The sequence below is a fragment of the Scomber japonicus genome, chromosome 21, assembly GCF_027409825.1.
Source record: "Scomber japonicus isolate fScoJap1 chromosome 21, fScoJap1.pri, whole genome shotgun sequence".
NCBI lineage: Eukaryota > Metazoa > Chordata > Actinopteri > Scombriformes > Scombridae > Scomber > Scomber japonicus.
Window position 1 is genome coordinate 3,003,663 of NC_070598.1, and position 20,700 is coordinate 3,024,362.

At 41.6% G+C, this 20,700-nt stretch overlaps 1 protein-coding gene across 1 annotated transcript in view; it reads right to left on the minus strand.

The window, feature by feature from the left end:
• pld1b (phospholipase D1b) overlaps positions 1 to 19,915 on the minus strand; it is a 47,332-nt gene extending 27,417 nt beyond the window's left edge. Inside the window, 11 exon segments of the mRNA XM_053342170.1 lie at positions 975 to 1,058; positions 1,602 to 1,751; positions 1,843 to 1,995; positions 3,537 to 3,629; positions 4,687 to 4,745; positions 5,202 to 5,267; positions 5,367 to 5,478; positions 6,306 to 6,448; positions 8,274 to 8,437; positions 9,612 to 9,782; positions 19,735 to 19,915. Of these exon segments, the coding sequence (XP_053198145.1) occupies positions 975 to 1,058; positions 1,602 to 1,751; positions 1,843 to 1,995; positions 3,537 to 3,629; positions 4,687 to 4,745; positions 5,202 to 5,267; positions 5,367 to 5,478; positions 6,306 to 6,448; positions 8,274 to 8,437; positions 9,612 to 9,750 (1,163 nt within the window). The 5' untranslated portion in view covers positions 9,751 to 9,782; positions 19,735 to 19,915.
• Positions 19,916 to 20,700: the final 785 nt, after the last annotated feature.

Genomic DNA, 20,700 nt, shown 5'->3' on the forward strand with positions numbered 1-20,700 from the left:
AGTGGTTGTTCTTGTTGTTTTTGAAAAAGGAAAAAAGTCCTTATTTCTCATTGTATGTACTTGTGCCTGTCAAATGAATAAAAACATTAAAAAAAAAAAAGAAAAAAAAAAGACCATGAACCACAACATCCCCACTTCACACAGCTCATCATTCCTCTCTCTCTTTCTTTCTCTCTCCTCGTATCACCTCATATTACCCTTACACTGCTGTCTATAAACCTAAAATAACCATATTTTAGAAATTCTTATGAAATTCTTCTTTCCTCTAATCCTTCCCTTTTGCTTTTGCATCATGTTTCCCTTTTTTCTGACTTTCTTCCTCTTTCTGTTTCTTTCTTCAACTTCTCTAGAAAGCATGAAAATCCCCCCCCCCAGAACCTGAGCTATGAGGCTTCACTCTCACATCAGCTCTTCTTTATGGATACTTGATGACAGTTTACAGCCAATACTAGTTGATTTACAGCTTCAGTCTGACAGAGCTGATACATTTATATTTTAATCAATACTATAAGTTGATTAACTGCAAACTATATAATACTATATATTTTTTCCGCTTGTCTTTAATTTTATGCTCCTTAAAGCAGTGATTGTATTGTTAAAACACAGATGTCCTACACTCAATATTGTGCCTGAACGCCTCATCTAAAGAACACTGTACTTCTTCCAATACTGCAGATACTGTAAATCACTTACAGTACACACACACACACACACACACACACACTTCAAGAGTACAAGAAAAGTGTGTGTGTGTGTGTGTGTGTGTGTGTGTGTGTGTGTGTGTGTGTGTGTGTGTGTGTGTGTGTACTAGTATAACAGTAGTCTGAGCCTCTCACTGTAACCGATCTGGTTGTCCAGTAAACCTCCACTAGAGGTGACCGCCAGATGCACTCGATGCACTCTGAAATACACACACACACACACACACACACACACACACACACACACACACACACACACACACACACACTTACCACCAGTCTGTGATGAATATCTCCTCTCTGGCTTCTTCAAGAGCATTGGCAACATCCTCCATGTATGTTTTACCATTCACATACCTGTAGAGGACACACACACAAACACATCACAAAATATACACAAAGAGAAATACACACTTTAAGACAGTATAGAACAACCAAAACCACTCTCACAGTATGTCAATTTTCTTCTTCGGTTTCATTATGTTTTTATGGTGTAACCCTCAGCTGCACACACACACACACACACACACACACAAACACACACACACACACACACACACACAAACACACACACACACACACACACGGCCTGTCTCACAGACAGTATAGTGTTGCCCAGCAGGGGGACAGGTGATGAACAGGCGAGGCTCACTTTCCCTCTCTTTGTGTCGAGTTACTCCAGCGAGACACACACATATACACACACACAAACACACACACTCACACTTACACACACTTACACACAAGCTATCAAACACACTCTCACTGCCAGCTGGACAAAGGCTCGTCTAGACTCCTCCACCCACATCTGGCACTGAACTCGTGTCAAAGTTTCACTTCACCGAAAACCCATTTGTAAAAAACACAGTTGGACAGTGTCAGGTCGGTTGCCGCGGTTACCACTTGGCAGGGATGTTCTCCTCCTCTCTGGCGAAGGATCCGAAGCGGTGGTCGGTGAGGAACGCCGAGCCGTGCTTCTGTACGAAGCCCTCGATGGCCTGACCCCACCAGCGGGCGTGTCTGTAGCTGGTGCACTTCAGCACTAACGACCTGAACACACACACACACACACACATTTATAGGATGTGCAATGATCCATTTTCTGCACTCGGTATATGATGCACATGATGTGTTTACAGACCTGGAGAGACTGTCGATGCGGACGCCGTGTTTGGTCTCAGTCTCTTTGGAGTCCATCTTGATGCAGAACTCTTTGTCGAACGGCATCACAAAGGAGATAGCGCCCGAGTCCGGCTTCATGTACAGCAGGAACGAGTCCTTCACCACGAGCCAGCTACACACACACACACACACACACACACACACACACACACACACACCTCAGTTTGTTAGTTTTGAGGTATCTACATAGATTTACATTCATTTCCTGGAGAATTATGCGAACCATCATCACCACTACTAGCCTAATCTTTACCACTGACCCCAGAAATCAGCATTTTACCAATTGGATACACGCACGCACGCACGCACGCACGCACGCACGCACGCACGCACGCACGCACGCACGCACACACGGGGTACAATTTACATACTTTTGTTCCCAATCAACTGGTGTTAACTCTAGTTTGTGCCCCCAAAATTGTCTTAAGTGAAATCACATAAACACACACACAACTCTGTCACTTTTGGGGTCTTTACATAAACTTACATTAACTTCCTGGAGGGTTAACCCTAACTATCACCACTACTTGCTTAAACCTAATCTTTACCCTAACCTGACCCAAAAATCAGCGTTTAACCACACAAGTTGCCCCCAATCAACTGATGTTAAGTCTGCTTTGTGTCCCCAAAAGTGGCTTAAGTCACACACTCTCACACACACATAACACAAAGTTTAATATTTGAACCCAGACGACATTGCACCACACAAAAAAAGTAAAATTTCCAATCAAGATTAAAGGAATGGAGTTATACTGTAATCTTTTTTCAGTTTAATTAAAGTAAAAAAAATGTTTTACAATCTAGGTCAACGCAGCTCCATCATAAACACACAGTCCAGTGATCAAATGACGCAGGCTGTAACAACATAACCAAATTGTCTAAACCTCTTATTTGTAAATGGAGTGTGCCTGAAACATCGACTATTAAATCAAAGTCTAACCTGCAAGCTTCTCTGCAACATATAATGGGTTTGTATCATAGACTGTATAAAAGAAATGGACGTAACATTCGTGACGTCACCCATCGGTTTGTGGACTGCTGCTCGGAAGCCAATAGTTTCGAATCTGGGCAGCACCATCTTGAAAATTTCAGGTGCATGCTGAAAAATAAAAACACGGATTCTACTTATATGGGCATGAGGCGGGGCCATGGGCGGAGCGGGGAGGTTGCTATGGTTACAAGGGCTGGATCTCGAGGGCATTGGTCAATCAACCTGTCAATCAGGACGTAGCCACGCCCTAATGCATACCCTGCTTTATCGTCACATATAAAATCAGTGAGGCCAAAATGTCCCAAATGAACATCATACTGCATTGAAGAAGGCTTTAAACTAGCGATTGAGACCATAAACACATTTTGAAAACGTTTACTGAGGTTAGAAATCAAGTGAGAAGTTGGTGAATTCTCCATTGACTTGTATAGAGACGGTCGCCCCCTGGTGGCCTTTTGATAGAATGCAGCTCTAAGTTACTTCCGCGTTGGCCTCATTTCAGAGGACCAGAACTCCCCGCCTGATTTCAATTAAATTTTAATATTCCTATTTTATATTTAAATATCCAAACCAGTGTTGGCAATCTGATCCCTTCCTCCATGCTTCTCCTCTTTTCTTTTTAAATCAAAGGTTTCATTCATCCTGTGTTTGTGTTCACTGACCGTTTGGACCAGCGGTAGCACATCTTACTGCGACCGCAGCAGTTTATCCCGGGGATCCGATGGCCGCCGGAGCGCTTCAGCACCATCCCTTCCCTGAAAGACACGAGAGATGAAACAAGTTCAATTATAGATGCAAGTATTGGTTTTAAAAGAACTCCACTTGTATCCCAATTCTGACATTCATCCTAATTTTCTCTTTCTGCTTTACGGAAAGAAACATTTTGCCACAATTCCATTTTTTTGGAAATCAGTGAGCCAAAATCAAACCAATTGTCTTCATATATAATTACTGAAACCCTGCATTAACTGATTGTTTGGTAGTTGATATGTTTAACTACAACAACATGATCATCACGATCATCATCTCATGATCATGTGGGGTTCCTCAGGGTTCTAGTCTGGGTCCTCTTGTAGTTTCAATCTCGTTAAAACTGCTTGAAATTGTGTTTTTGTCAACTTGTTTTCAGCAGAATAGTCTCTTATTTCCACATCCAGCAGTTACTGAACAACATTATCATTCATTAGTTCATCGTGTTTCTGTCCACCTGCTGAATGTAAAGTCCAATATTCACTCTCATTTAGCTCTGTTTTTACTCTCCACCAACTCCTGAGGGACTCCTGAAATATCTAAATGCTCCGCTATATTCACCAGCTAGTCTACAGATAACTGTGTCTGTGAGAGCAGGTAGTGTACTGTGACTTTATATTTTACAGCTTTTTCTCTAAAAACGAAATTATGAGGGCGCTGAGAGTGAACCAGAACAGTAAAGTTGTAGCCGGACATCTAAACAATGAACTGAAACTCAACTATAAATCTCCATTAAGCCAAGAGGAAGCTGCAGAGTCTCTGTATGTTCATCACTATGAGCCATAACTAACATATTACATCTCAATTATACTTTATAGAGACAGGAGCTAAAACGGCCTGTTAATAGACAGAGGCTGAACTGAGCGGCTGCATAAAAGGACCAGTAGAAGATAAATTAAACTGGAAATCATGTAAATATGTTCCAGTAGAGACACAGAATAAAAATGCAGACCTGGAGATGATATATAAGAGAGATATAATACACATTAAGTAGCATAATACTCTTCTTTAACTAAAATAGTAGAGTTTTATGAGATTTAAGTGACAGTGTGCTGTTCTTACAAGCCTTTTGGTCCCAGGTCATGGATGAAGGATAACTGACTGACATCAATGAACTCCATCTGGAAAAGGAAAGAGGTTTGTACACATTATTTAAAAAAAACTTTACACAACATCTATTGGATGTCTATTTTATCACTTTCCAGGACATCTCCACAATGTAAAAGCTGCATTAACCTTCCTGTCAAATTGACCCTGTCTGTTTTGACTGTTCCTTCTTTCCTCCCTTCCTTCCGTCTGTCCTTCCTCCCTCCCTCCTTCTCTCTTTCTTTCCTCCCCTCTATCTGCCTCCCTTCCTTCTTTCCTCTGTCCTTCTTTCCTCTTTTCCTTCCTTCTTCCTTCCTCACTTCCTCCCTCCCTCCTTTCCTTCCTTCTTCCTCCCTCTTTTCCTTCCTTTTTCCTCCCTTCCATCCTTCTTTCCTTCCTCCTTTCCTTCCTTCCTCCCTTCCTTCCTTGATTCGAGGACCACAGGAGGGTTAAAGAATTAAAAGGTTTTACAGGATGAGTGGAAACTTTACTGTTGCGTGGTAGTTCCTGTACATCGGCATCTTTAACAGATTATTCAAGTAATCTTCCAGTTGTTTCTGAAACAGACAGAGAAACAACATTTAGCTTGTACAATAAAATGAAAAAAAAAACCCAACAAGTATCAAAGGAAAAGGAGAAGCTGGTTATTATTATACCCTGCGGCTGGAAACTTGCTCCTCTCTGCCCAGCTCGTCTCCTCCTCCTCTGGGAAGGTTCGGCATCTGCCTCGCCTCGGTCCTCGTTGCTGTCTGCCGCTTCACCGTGTGGCTGCAGAGAGAAATGACAAGAGGAAGGTGAGAGATCGTCCTTTCTAGGCATGGGATGATAGCCGTGTTCAAGGTATACCGCGATATGAAAAAGCCACAATAACCGAAACCGCAAAATTTTCTGTCATATCGTTCCTAAGGTATGAACCGATTTTTGTCTGGTCAAAGACAAAAAGTGGAAAGGTCAAAAATCCCTCAGGGGGTGCAGCTTTATTTTTCTTCCTTTTAGGAACATTTTAGAGCTGTAATCACAATACCGCAATACTGTGAAACCATGATATTTTTGCTTACGGTAATCATACCACCAGAATCTCATACCGGCCCATGCCTAGTCCTTTCATATCCGAAGATCAGCTGGTATAATCTGTCCAAGTTTGGTTTGTGATGCAGTTTTAGATGTGTTAACCTTCGTGTCATCTTCCCGGGTCAAATTGACCTTGTCTATTTTGACTGTTCCTTCTTTCCTCCCTCCCTCCCTCCTTCTTTTCTTCCTTCATTCCTCCCTCCCCCTTCTCTCTTTCTTTCCTCCCCCTACCTTCCTTCCTTCCTTCCCCCTCTCCCTCCTACCTTCCTTCCCCCTTTCTTCTGTCCTTCCCTCCCTCCTACTTTCCTTATTTCCTCCGCCCTCCCTTCCTTCCTTCCTTCCCTCCCTCCTACCTTCCTTCCTTCCTTCCTTCTTTCCTTCCTCCCTCCTTCTCTTCCTCCCTTGACTCGAGGACAACAGGAGGGTTAAATGAACAAGAAGTATCAGAAACTAAACTAAAAACCAACACTGAGCTGATCCAGAGTGATTGAAAAACAAAGTAGAAAAGGTTTGGTTGTGTTTACCTGCGTGTCGGCAGCGGCAGCCTCATGAACGTCTTGTACGTTCTCAGCTCTCGGTGGAGATCCATGAAGTGTTTCTCCTTCCTCTTCACCAGCCACGTAAACTCTCCGTGTTTCAACTCGATCTTAAACACCGCCGGCAACGACTGGACAACAACAACACAAACACAGAGGCCAAAGTTAGACGTTTAATTCAAATCACATTTTAAGAAGCTTTTCATTAAGTGGTTGATGGTTGTCTCTTTGTGTTTATTGCTACCGATTCGTCAGCTTTATGAGTTTCATCAAGTTTTGAAGCTCTTAAGAAGCTCTATTTAATTTGTATTTTAAAGCAGCCAACAGTTTCTTTGGTTTGATGTTGTAGATTTCATAGATTATAATGTAAAATATCCACTTCACTGAGTTCTCTGAATTCAACAGCTGTGAGGAATTTTTTGTGTTATGTGTGTCTTAACTTCTGTAAACGCCTAAGCCTCAGGGGGTTATGTGCTTTAACTAGTGTAAACACATAAGTCTGAGGCATGTTGTTAAATCAGATAAGACGCCTGATAGTAGGATAATTGGTAGGGGGTCAACAAGGGTTTGGCAGTGTTCATTGCTTGGTTTCTGTTCAACTTTCCACTCGGAGTCACAGTAGAAAAGCTGAAACTGTTAGTTGTTCAGATTCATAACTCTATACTTCTACTACAAACTCTACTACACAGCTTCTCTAAAACTCACTGATTAACATACATTGGTTACATAACAAAAACGCAACCAGTTTAGTCTTTATTGGCAGGTTATATCCTGAGATAATACCACGTTCATGCTACATCTGATGGATGGTAAGGATTGGAGAGATTCCCGTGTTACAGACTTAGAAAGGTTGTGTGATAACTGTGTTAATTCCATCGACTGTATAAAAGAAATGGACGTAATATCCGTGACGTCACCCATTGGTTTGTGGACTGTTGCTCGGAAGCCAATAGTTTCTAATCTAGGCAGCGCCATCTTGAAAATTTCAGGTGCATGCTGGGAAAAATAAAAACACAGATTCTACTTATATGGCCATGGGCGGAGCGGGGAGGTTGCTATGGTTGCGAGGGCTGGATCTCGAGGACATTGGTCAATCAACCTGTCAATCAGGACGTAGCCACGCCCTAATGCATACCCTGCTTTATCGTCAAATATAAAATCAGGGAGGCCAAAATGTCCCAAATGAACATCATTTTGCATTGAAGAAGGCTTTAAACTAGCGATTGAGACCATAAACACATTTTGAAAACGTTTACTGAGGTTAGAAATCAAGTGAGAAGTTGGTGAATTCTCCATTGACTTGTATAGAGACGGTCGCCCCCTGGTGGCCTTTTGAGAGAATGCAGTTCTAAGTTACTTCTGTGTTGGCTTCATTTCAGAGGACCAGAACTCCCCGCCTGGTAAATTCTAAGAACATGAGGTATCCATGTTTGCTTGGTTTTCAGGCAGATCCTTATTATTAAAACCAAGCTGGATGTATTGGACCTTTCGGAAACATCCTAGTTACCCAGATGTAACATTTACAAGACAGAAACTTGTAATTACCATTCTTCCAATATGACATGAATATGACAGTTAAGTCTCGTCATCAGTCTTTAAAAGTGACATTGAGACAAATAATAACTAATCTTATTCCCGTTCATCCAGACTGGTGAGTTTGTGTCTGTTAGGAAAAGGGAGTTTCTATTTGCTTATGGCTTCAGAAACCGAAGCGTTGATTTATGGATTGTGTACACAGGGCGAAATACTTAAAGTACATATTCTATGTATTGGATTGTCACACACTATTGTATCTTATTCCCATTAATGCTATCAAGTGAGGTTTATGTTATAGTACATTAATGGGATTTTTTAATATGTTTTTATGTCCTTTTGGTGTTTTTATTATTCTTATTATTACATGGCGTAGTCTGTGTGTGTGTGTATGTGTGTATGTGTGTGTGTGTGTGTGTGCACCTTGTTGACGCTCCTCTGCGTGGTGACGTTGAAGCGATCCTGAGCCGAGGTGAACCGCTCCACCTCCAGGATCTTGGCGGTGATCGGTGCAGAAAGGAAGACTTTGGCCTCGGGCTCCTTGAAACCCACCGTGTTGTAGATGGCCATGAAAGACAAACGCTGTGCTGGAGGAAAAAACACACACACACACACACACACACACACACACACACACACACACACACACACCGTCAGATATCACACAGAGACACACTGGATATATGTAGTGAAGGCATGTAGCAGCCGATAACGCAGTTGCGTAATAATGGCCGACGACATAGTAATGGCTGATAACGTAATTGGCCATTATTATGTTATCGGGCGTTATTACGTTATTGGCTTTTATTACGTTATTGGCCGTTATTATGTTATTGCTGTTATTACGTTATCGGCCATTATTACATTATCAGCCGTTATTACCTGATCGGACGTTATAACGTTATAACGTTATCGGCTATCCGCCGTTATTACGTTATTACATTATTAGCTGTTATTACGTTATTGGCTGTCATTACATTATCGGCCATTATTGTGTTATCTGCCGTTATTGCGTTATCGGCTGTTATTACGTTATTGGCCGTTATTACATTATCGGACATTATTACGTTATCGGCCGCTATTACGTTAACGGCTGTTATTACATTATTGGCCGTTATTACATTATTGGACGTTATAACGTTATCAGCTATCGGATGTTATTACCTGATCGGACGTTATTACGTTATCGGCCTTTATTACGTTATCGGCCGTTATAAAGTTATCGGCTATCGGCTGTTATTACATTATCGGCTGTTATTACATTATTGGCCGTTATTACCTGATCGGACGTTATAACGTTATCGGCTATCGGACGTTATTACCTGATCGGACGTTATTACGTTATCGGCTGTTATTACATTATCGGCCGGTATTACGTTATCGGCCGTTATTACGTTATCGGCCGTTATTACATTATCGGCCGTTATTACCTGATCGGACGTTATAACGTTATCAGCTACCGGCTGTTATTACATTATCGGCCGGTATTACGTTATCGGCCGTTATTACGTTATCAGCTGTTATTACATTATTGGCCGTTACTACATTATTGGACGTTATAACGTTATCGGCTATCGGACGTTATTACGTTATTAGCCGTTATTATGTTATTGGCTGTTATTACGTTATCTGCCATTATAACCTTATTTCCGTTATTACGTTATCGTCTGTTATTACGTTATCGGCTGTTATTACGTGATCAGCTGTTATTACGTGATCGGCTGCTGTAAGGCAGATGAACGTGACTCTAATAAAACTCACCTGGGACGCCAGAGTCTGTCGTGTTGTACTCGCCATCTTCCAGGTCGAGCTCTCGGGTGTCTAGCGTCTCCATGATGCCGGTCATATCGTTGGCAACCAGCTGAAGGGTGCTGGACGTTGGGTCAGACTGATGCAGCATGGCTAGCACTGAGTGTGGAGCCCGGGGCTCGCCTGGAGAGACCGGTAGGGAGGGGAAGAAGGTGTTTAGTCAAAAAGTAAGGGTCGAACTTGAATCATTTTGCTGTGCTTATCCAGCTCCGAGTGGCGGCCATTTTCTCCAGCTTTTCTAGGAGGATCACATCTGACATTTGCCCAAACTGCCTCTTTTCAACAACCTTTTTCTAGGGCTGACAAATTAATCCAAAAATGATGGAAACTGACATTTAGAAACTCTAATCGACTTAATCTTGCTCATGTCAATTAATGGTGGTCTTCACTGTTGCCATGACAGCAAAGGTTGCATATCTTTAAGGGATTTGAAAACTTGTCTCCAGTGATGATTTTAACCCAAACCATGATCTTTACATAGTTCTAATCAAGTAAACTAGATATTAACCCTCCTGTTGTCCTAGAGGCTAGGAAGGAAGAGAGGAAGAAGAAGAAAGGAAGGGAGGAGGGAAGAAAGGGAGGAAGAAGGAAGGAAAGGAGGAAGGAAGGAGAGGAGGGAGGGAGGGAGGGAGGGAGGAAGGAGGAAGGAAGGGAGGGGGGAAAAGAAGGAAGGAGGGAGGGAGGGAGAAAGGAAAAGAGTAAGGAAGGAAAGAAGAACAGAGGAAAGAAGGAAGGGGGAAGGTAGAGGGGAGGGAAGAAAGAGAGAAGGAGGGAGGAAGGACAGATGGAAAGAAGGAAGGAAAGTAGGACAGAGGAAAGAAGGAAGGAAGGAAGGAAGGAATGAGCGAACAGTCAAAACAGACGGGGTCAGGAAGGTTAACCACAGCGTCACACCTTAAAACATCTTTATTTTCACTCCCTATAGATCCTCATGTGTGAGGGCAGCAGTGGAAAATACTAAACTAAAGAAACTGTGAAAATACATCATAGTTCATGAAGGGTGGAGATAATCGTTCATTAATCGTAATCAAGGTTAAAAGGTTAAAAGTTCAATTAATGGTGATTTTGATTCTTGCCACAATCGCCCAGCTCTACCTTTTCCACAAACTTATCCGAGGGCTGGAGATGAAGTTGTACCTGAGGCAGAGTGAATGTGTAACTGTTAACTGCTTTTCCACTGATAAGGACGGAGGGTTTTCGTTTGTTCATTAACAGCCAGATGACTGATGTTAAGGAGCTGTGGGCAGCGGAGGCCGAGAGGTCAGAGCCCAGTGGACCAGAGGGTTTAATCTCTGGACCAGCAGGGTCAGTCTGGCTGGGGAAAGTTAAGTTTAGAAAAGCTTTTGCCACCAATAAGCAAAGCCAGCAGGTCAGACAGCAGCTACCAGCGGAGAGAAGCTTCCTCTCAGTGAAACCTGAAATACAAGTTTCTGCCAAAGTCAGAAGAAAGTTGAGTGATTTGTGTCTTGTCTTTGCTCTTCTCACTGGTTTAAATTTGGTCTTTTATTATATTTCTGAACTGAATCTAGTAGAAACAACACATTTATACTAGACCGAGAGCTGATATTATTATCACATCGGTATCAGCATATATGTTGTTCGATATGTGCTAATATATATATTTTTAAAGTTATATAGGCAGCATTTTATGTATAATTGAGCCTTTTTATTAATGTAAGTTTAATATAAATGTACATATGTTTTGTTTGTCTTGTTCTATGTCTTTTAGTTATTCATAATTATGATATAAGGTTTATTGAATTGTATTAATAGTAAAACATCAGGCCTCCACCACATATATCTGTCACAGGTGTTTGATAACCACATTTGGACCCTGTGCGTTTGGTCCGTCCGTCTGGTCCATGTCATTTAAAAACTCTAAAGACCGACCACACGAAAAACAGAACCGCGTTAAGCGACTCATACGTGGTCCACAAAACGGGCAAAACATCATTCGATCGCTGTCCATCTTTGCTCATCATGAACTCTACCGATGACAACCACAGCTCGTATTGGTTGCTCCCCGTTATCAGTTCCGGTTCAACCCCGGAGTTGGTACATTCCCTTTCCGGTTGATGGTTGATATTTGTAAAAGTGTTTCGTGTCTTGTTAATTTGTTTTCTGAAATGTAAATTTGTGTCGGGACTTGTAAATGTGTTATGGTAATGTCATTTTGTTTTATGATTTGTAAAAATTAGGGCTGTCAGCGTTAACGTGTTAATCGTGATTAGATTAATGCAATACATAACGCATTCATTTTTTTCTTATCGCATTTTTATGTTGCAAGCCTTTTTGTCCCTTCTACTCCCCCGTAGACGGCTCCTCTAGCTGTAGCGCTATGCTTTGAAGTGGCCTCCTGCAGTAAACCTACCGCGCTGATGGAAAGTAAGAGAGCTACTGGACTTTTGAACGGCTTGTTTAACTTTAAAACACTTCCAGACGCTTCAGTTGACAAGTCAAAAGTAAAATGCAACCTGTGTCAAACGGAGTTTAACTACCACCGGAGTACGTGGAGTTTGAGTTAGCACCTCCACGCTAAACACCCAGGTGCAGCCAAGCCAGCCTCAGCTCCACCAAAGGACCATTTTGGAGTGTGGGAGTCGCAGCAGAGCCGTGATTGATTCCCAGTTAAGACACTCTGGTAAGAAATGCTTTACATTATGGGCTTAAAACTGCCTTCAAATGGAAAATAACAGGATTTTAAACATGCTATTCAAAACGCCATTAATCTCGATTAACTATGGAAATTCTGCGATTAATCTCGATTTAAAAAATGAATCGTTTGACAGCCCTAGTCTCAAGCTTTGTAAAAGTGTTTCACATGTTGTAATCTTGGTTTGCACCTCCCGGCCACCATTATAATTAAAGCTCAGCTGAGTCTGTGATAAACTTTAAAACACCGGTAGCTGCTGCTGGTGTTTAATTGGCTCAACGGTTTTACTCCAGTTTTACTTCCTGTTCGTCCTCAATGTTTCTCTCTGTCTGTTTCTACGCAGCGTTTCTCATCACATTCATGTTTCTGGGTCAATTTATGTGAAAATCCCTGCAGTCAATCCTCTTCATTCATGACTGCACACACACACACACACACACACACACACACACAGTTTGACCTGTTACCCTCCCACTCCTCCCCCTCCACACACACACACACACACACACACACACACACACACACACACACACATATATGTATATTGAGTAATGTGGTTAAAAAAAGGCCTCTGCTTCCTGCACTAATCCCATTGTTTGGATTAATGTCTGATCTGTGATCTACGGACGATCGAAGATAAAACACCTGAAAAGTGACAGCATGGAGTAAAAAGTAACCATAGAGAGCAAGAAAAGATGGAAAGATGGAAGAAAGAGAGTTGAAATGCAGCAGGCAGGCAGAAAGAGGAGTTTATGACAGATGAGGTTTTCAACATTAGAGATGGATCTTAAACCTGCAGTCAGCTTTATTGCAAAGAACTTCTGCAAAATTCACATATTCATAATTCCTGCTTTCTGCAAAAAACTCCTTTAAAAGCATCCTTCCTTCCTCCTTTTCTGTCTTCTTTTCCTTCCTTCCTTCCTTCCTTCCACCTGTCCTCCTTCCTTTCTTCCTTCCTCACTCCTTGAGTCCTTCCTCCCAACCTCCCTTCCTTCCTTCCTCCCAACTTTCCTTCCTTCCTTCCTTCCTTCCTTCCTCCCAACTTTCCTTCCTTCCTTCCTTCCTCCCTTCCTTCCTCCCAACCTTCCTTCCTTCCACCTGTACTGTCTTCCTTCCTTCCTTGACCGCTCCCGCCCTCCCTCACTTCCCTCCTTCCTTCCTTGCTTCCATCTTTCCTTTCTGTTTTCCCTTCCTTCCTTCCTTTCTGTCTTCCTTTCCTTCCTTCCTTCCTTCCATCTTTCCTTTGTCTTCCTTTCCTTCCTTCCTTCCATCTTTCCTTTCTGTCTTCCTTTCCTTCCTTCCTTCCTTCCTTCCTTCCTTCCATCTTTCCTTTCTGTCTTCCTTTCCTTCCTTCCTTCCATCTTTCCTTTCTGTCTTCCTTTCCTCCCTCCCTCCTTCCCTCCCTCCCTCCCTCCCTTCCTCCCTTCCTAGGGGTCGTGACCACAACACGTAACACATTTCACATTACAAGTCACAAAAAGGCAGTGTGTAAAACCACATGAATAACACCACAGCACTTCAGTTTTCAGTCATGCACTGTTGCCTTTCTGTCACTTCTGCATTACCAGAGCTGAGACATGTCATTACTTATACATTATATAATAATTCAAAGTATAGTTTCATCATTGATCAAGCTGTTAAAAGAGAAAAAAAACGGATGTAAAATCGGAAATCTGACACTGAGTTGATCTCTCGTGGATGACATCATCCATCAAAAACCTTCAACCCTCAAAGTCTTTTTCTAAAGAGAAGAGCGGATCATGTTTGGCTTCTCACTGCGGTTTGCCTGCTTTCACTTCCTCTTCCACTCAACCAGCAGCATGCTTTATAAATCATTTATTTCCTAAAGTAAACAGATAAACGACTTTTTATGGACTGTTTCTGATCTTTTACTGTCCTTAATATGAAGAAATGTCTGCTTGTCATTAATTGCATGTCTATAAATTAATATATATATTCAATTTCACTTATTGAATAGTAGTTTTAAAAAGGTCTGAACAGGCAAATCTACTAAGTTTAGCAAGAGAGAAGGAAATAATAAAGAAGCCATAGATGCAACACCAACTGAATATATATATAAAAAACCCCTCCTCATATTAAATTACTTTATATATGCAGTAAATGATATCGTCCTTACCCTTTAGTGTAAATGCAGGTTATGTTTCTCAGTGCAAACACAAACAAATCAGATGCAAATACACCAAGTTTTACTGTAATACTATAACACTACAAACACATGGCTGCACAATACACACACAGAGAGAGAGAGAGAGAGAGAGAGAGAGAGAGAGAGAGAGAGAGAGAGAGAGAGAGAGAGAGAGAGAGAGAGAGAGAGAGAGAGAGAGAGAGAGAGAGAGAGAGAGAGAGAGAGAGAGAGAGAGAGAGAGAGAGAGAGAGAGAGAGAGAGAGAGAGAGAGAGAGCAGTACATAGCCTGTAAAATGTAAAGTTGCACATCACAGAGGGCCGTTGAGTCTGTGTTTGTTCTTTAATGTCATTGCTGTGTTGAACATATGTGTGCAGAGTGTGTGTAAATGTGTGTAAAGTGTGTTAAAGTGTGTTAAAGTGTGTTAAAGTGTGTGTAAAGTGTATCTTAAGGTGTGTCTGCAGACGACTAACAAACACCTCTGGTCAAACCGGTGATGCAAGGAATCTGATAAATAGCAGAAAAAGCCGCAGCAGCAACACAACAGTTGTAACAGGAGTATTAAAAAGAAAGAAAGAAAGAAAGGAGTGCTGAGATTCTAGATTAAATGATGTGATGGAGGAGGGACAGTGTGAAAGACAACAGGTTGACCCTCACTGCTCATATTCCTGCTTTGTGTTTCAGGTCTTCAGTTACGCTCACTAACACGCTCACTAACACGCTCCATAGACTCTAATGTTTGGTTTTTACCGTCTTTGTGGTTATGAATGTTATCACCAAGAGGAATCACACAGAAACGCAGACCTGACCTGATCCTCCTCTCCAGGGTGAACTGTGAACATGTGGGCTGATGAAACCTGAGAGTTCACTTTATGGCACTATTGTTTCATTTTTCACTAAAAGCCCATCTGATGACTTTTATAGATAAGATTTAGACTGAACACTGATATGTTTGAGCCATAATTAGTAGGAGTAGTAGTATTAGTAGTATTGGTATTAGTAGTGGTACTAGTAGTAGTATTATTAGTAGCAGTAGCAGTAGTAGTAGTAGTAGTAGTAGTAGTAGTAGTATTAGCAGTAGTAGCAGTAGTAGTAGTATTAGTAGTATTAGCAATAGTAGTATTAGTAGTATTAGCAGTAGTAGCAGTAGTAGTAGTAGTAGTAGCAGTAGTAGTATTAGTAGTAATAGTACTAGTAGTATTAGTATTAGTAGTAGTAGCAGTAGTAGTAGTATTAGTAGTATTAGCAGTAGTAGTATTAGTAGTATTAGCAGTAGTAGCAGTAGTATTAGCAGTAGTAGTAGTAGTATTAGCAGTAGTAGTAGTAGTAGTATTAGCAGTAGTAGTAGTAGCAGTAGTAGTAGTAGTAGTAGTAGCAGTAGTAGTATTAGTAGTAGCAGTAGTATTAGTAGTAGTAGTATTTTAAGGAGGGTTAGGTCTGTTACAATAGTTACTGACTTATCGTATAATAAGGTAATAATCAGTATCATCATGTCTATATATGGATTTATCATATGATGCATGGACGTGACCTTTGACCTCAGTATTGTCATATTAGCAGCTAAGAGGCTATTCATGTCTCATTGGCTCAGTGAGTAGTGTTCTCCATTCCTCACTGTGCTCGTCCTGAGTGGAGACTGCAGAAGGGTTAAAGGTAAACAACTGTCCACAAACATAATAACAGTCCCACTCCCCCTTTACATTATTATTATATTATATTATTATTATATCAGTGGTACGAAATGATATTTAAATGACAATAACATTGTTTATTGTGATTATTTCTGAGACAATATATCGTCAGTAGTTAAATCTACTGATAGCTTATATATGTGATAACAGTAGAGTGGAGCTTAGTGTAAAAAACACCCGTGTAAGAGCCTAAATGTAATTTGAGTTAATATTTGGTTAATAATTTAAGTTCATAGTTTAAAATGGTGATTTATGTTTATGCAGATAAAAATAGTTATTTACAGATTAAAATATTGACAGTTTGTGTTTACAGTAAGTAAGAAGTTAATAGTTAATTCATTGCATTTACAATAGGTGTGTGGGTAAGTTTCGTGATATTGGGGAGTACATTGTGGCTTTCTAGTGATTATGCATATTTCGTGGACTTTGTTTCTACGTGAGGATCTGTGTGGGTGGGGTTACCTGGGGAGTCATTCAGTCAGGCAAGCATGAAGTGGAGCCACACAGTTTTTTGACCTCGCTACCTCCTTTTGTCTTTCTCTTTTTTATTTTCTTGTCTTGGATTAATGTTTGTACCGCTGTTTCATTTTTGAAGTAAACAGTTGAACCGAATCAAGAGGATCTGTGGAGTTTTTATTATTGGATTACAAGGAGAGAATGATTAGAGTGTCAAGCTAAGGCTTCATTAATTAGGAATCTACAACCTGTATAATTGTCTCTTTTTGATTGTTTTGAGTGAATCCATCGTGATACTCATAGTGCTGCATGTTTCTATACTTCTCACTTATGACCTCAGAATATTAACAAGTGTAAGAACAGAAGAAGAGATTTGAGACACAGCATTGATCTCAATCACAAGAAGAAGAAAAAGTAAGCAATCCTTATCAAAACTGTTTGTTGATCGTGTGTTTATGATCCAATATTGACCAATTATCAGACGATATATTACTAATTGAGTCAGTGGCTCATAACTCAGGTACCAGCTGAGCTCTTCTGTCTTGTTTTTGCATATATGACCTTTAACTTCATCGTGTTTGTTAAAAAGCAAACAGGTTTTATGGTTGTCTTCACAGCGTCTGTTTGTATTCTGCTGCTGTTCACACACACACACACACACACACACACACACACACACACACACACACACACACACACACACACACACACACACACACACACCTGCATCCTTCATCCTGCAGGCCTCATAAACACACTGAAGGCATTTCCCTCTTTCTGTCCACTCGTCACTTTAAAGTTGAATTTATGCATTTTAACCTTCCTGTCGTCCTCCCGGGTCAAATTGACCCCATCTGTTTTGACTGTTCCTTCCTTCCTTCCTTCCTTCCTTCCTTCTTTCCGTCTGTCCTTCCTCCCTCCCTCCGTCTCTCTTTTTTTCCTTCCTTCCTTTCCTTCCTCACTTCCCTCTTTCCTCTGTCCTTCTTTCCTTCTTTGCTCCCTTCCTCTTTTCCTGTCTCCCTCTTTCCTTCTTTCCTCCGTCCTTCCTTCTTTCCTCCGTCCTTCCTTCCCTCCCTTTCTTCCGTCTGTCCTTCCTCCCTCCCTCCTTTCCCTCCTTCTTCCTCCCTCCTCTCCTTCCTTATTCCTCCCTTCCTCCTTTCTTTCCTTCTTCCTTCCTCCCTTGCTCCCTCCATTCCTTCCTTCCTTCATCAATCCTTTTCTCCCTCCTTTTCTCCCTCCTTTCCTTCCTTATTCCTCCCTTCCTCCTTTATTTCCTTTCTTTCCTTCTTCCTTCCTCCCTCCCTCCCTCCCTCCCTTCCTTCCTTCCTTCCTTCCTTCATCCCTCCTTTTCTCCCTCCTTTCCTTCCTTATTCCTCCCTTCCTCCTTTATTTCCTTTCTTTCCTTCTTCCTCCCTCCCTCCCTTCCTTCCTTCCTCCCTTCATCCCTCCTTTTCTCCCTACTTTCCTTCCTTATTCCTCCCTTCCTCCTTTCTTTCCTTTCTTTCCTTCTTCCTCCCTTCCTCCCTTGACTCGAGGACAGCAGGAGGGTTAAACCTCTTGATCGTGATGAAAACTGATTAAACCAACATGTTATAAAAGCTGAAAGCACACAGCATCATTACTATCCCGCTGTGGTTGTGCTGATCTACACCTGAAGTCCATTTGACTCTAACTTTATGAGCCTGGCAGTCGGAGGCATGATGCAGGTAATGATATGTGTTCTTTATAAAAAGGGAAAAAGTGACGCCTGCTGCTGGAAAGTCAGAGTGAATCATGCAGGAAATGTGTCATTAAATCAAAAACAATGAGTTAAAGGAGAGAGTTTAAAACTTCACATTATAAAGAGTCTTTTGATTCAGTGTTAATGTAAAGATGATATTTACTGTATGAAGCTTTTAAGGATAAATAATCAATAATCTATAAAAGAGAAGCTTCATGTTAAATCTACAGGAGGTTGAAGCTTTATTACTGACCTTGGAAATACAATCTAAAAATATTTATTTCAAAATGATTAATGCAGGTATAGGATGGTGTGTGTGTGTGTGTGTGTGTGTGTGTGTGTGTGTGTGTGTGTGTGTGTGTGTGTGTGTGTGTGTGTCTCCAGCGAGCACTCACATTAATTGGGTACAGTGAGGACGATCAACCCTCCCCAAATGCATCACTCGCCAGCCAGCCAGGTGGCAGGCTGTTGAGTGTCCCTCCCTCCCTCCCTCCCCCCCCTCCCTCCCCAACACACACACACACACACACACACACACACACACCAATGCCCTTTCTTCCTCTTTTTCTGCAACTTTCCTCTACATTTCCTTCTTTTTCTTTCTCTCTCACTATCACGCACTGAAGTATTTTTAACATTTGAAGTCGCCCTCTTCTCCTCCAAATCAACCACAATTCTAATAATCGATCATTTTAAGTCATTTAAAGGGTAAAGACGTCAATATTTCTTCTTAAAAGTCGATTGCAAAACTTTCTAACAGCTTGCTCGTCCGTGCAGAGCCAAACACGGCAAACAAATGAACAGCAAATAAGACATTAGAGCAGCTACTATAAAAGAGGCAAATCGTATGTGATGCATGTTTTAAAAGAGATTAAAGGTTTATAAAATGATGTCATAAATATCCTCTCATATCTCAGACAACAAGTAAAACTCTCATGCATTCATCAGCCAGCAAAAAAAAGATCTTCTAAATTGTTGTGTGGAGCTTTTTGGCATCTGGATGAGTCACTAAACAGAGAGCTGGAAATAAAGTATGATGGTTTTCCTCCATAAACATCCATCAGTGTGCAGCCATGCAGGAAGTTTCAAAGGGAGGAACGGCAGCTTTTCCTTCATGTATTACCACTTTTAATCACTTCTACTTGCACAAAATCAGCAGTTTGAGATCATTAGTTTGAGCTCGTAGAAGCCGTGAAGGTATTTATGGTTATTTTAGTTATTTTAAAAAGGTATACTTTAAGTCCTGAAGTAACAATTGGAAAAAATGATTGTGAGACTGGAAGCTGGAAAGTAACAACAGGCTGGAGAACAATGGATCATACCCACAGGAGGAGCATGAGTTTCCTTTTCTTGCACACACACACACACACACACACACACACACAGCTGTAGAGTGTTGGCATGCACTGACCTGAGCCCGCGGAGGCTGAGGGAAGCCCATCATCATCATCATCATCATCATCACCACCACGTCTTCACTTCTCAAAACTAAAAACTAAAAACTAAAGAAACTCTGCTGCAGCTTTAAATCTCCTCACACACTCTCCCTCCCTTTGTACGACACACACACTAACACACTAACACACACACTTTCTTTCTCACAGTCATGCACACATACACACACACACAGACGCACACACACACGTCTACAGGACTGACAGACTGGCTGGGAAGTAGAAGTCGGAGTGAGCAGCAGCAGCAGTGCAGTCAGAGGAGAGGAAGAGGCAGACGGGGCGGGACGCAGCAGAGGGGGGAGGAGGCGGGATCGGCCTGAGGGGGGGCGTTCAGGAACAAACAAACAGCCAATGACAGAGGAGGAGAGAGGAGACTTCCTGTTTGAGACACCTGTGTGTGTTAAAGGGGCAACCTGAAAACATTCTTGGCATTCTTGGAGTGTGAACGCATTTATGAAGTGAATTAAAAGTGTAAGAGTCACTTTGAAAGAGCAGCAACTGTTAAATATCACACAACTAATCCTCTATCAGTAACTTCAATATGTTTGATTTCAAAATCAGAACTTATAAACATGTGTTAACCTGACTTGAAATCTTTTAACCTTCCTGTCACCTGTTTTGACTGTTCCTTCTTTCCTCCCTCCCTTCCTTCCTTCTGTCCTTCCTTCCTTCCTCCCTTCCTCCCTCTCTCCTACCTTCCTTCCTTTCCTCCCTCCCTTTTACCTTCATTCTTTCCTCCGTCCTTCCTTCCTTCCTCCCTCTCTCCTACCTTCCTCCTTTCTTTCCTTTCTCCCTCCTACCTTCCTTCTTTCCTCCGTCCTTCCTTCCTTCCTCCCTTTTTTCCCTTCCTTCCTTCCTTTCCTTTCCTTGCAATATTGAGCTGAATGAATGAACTGCTGCAGGTTCACTCAAATCTGCAAGGA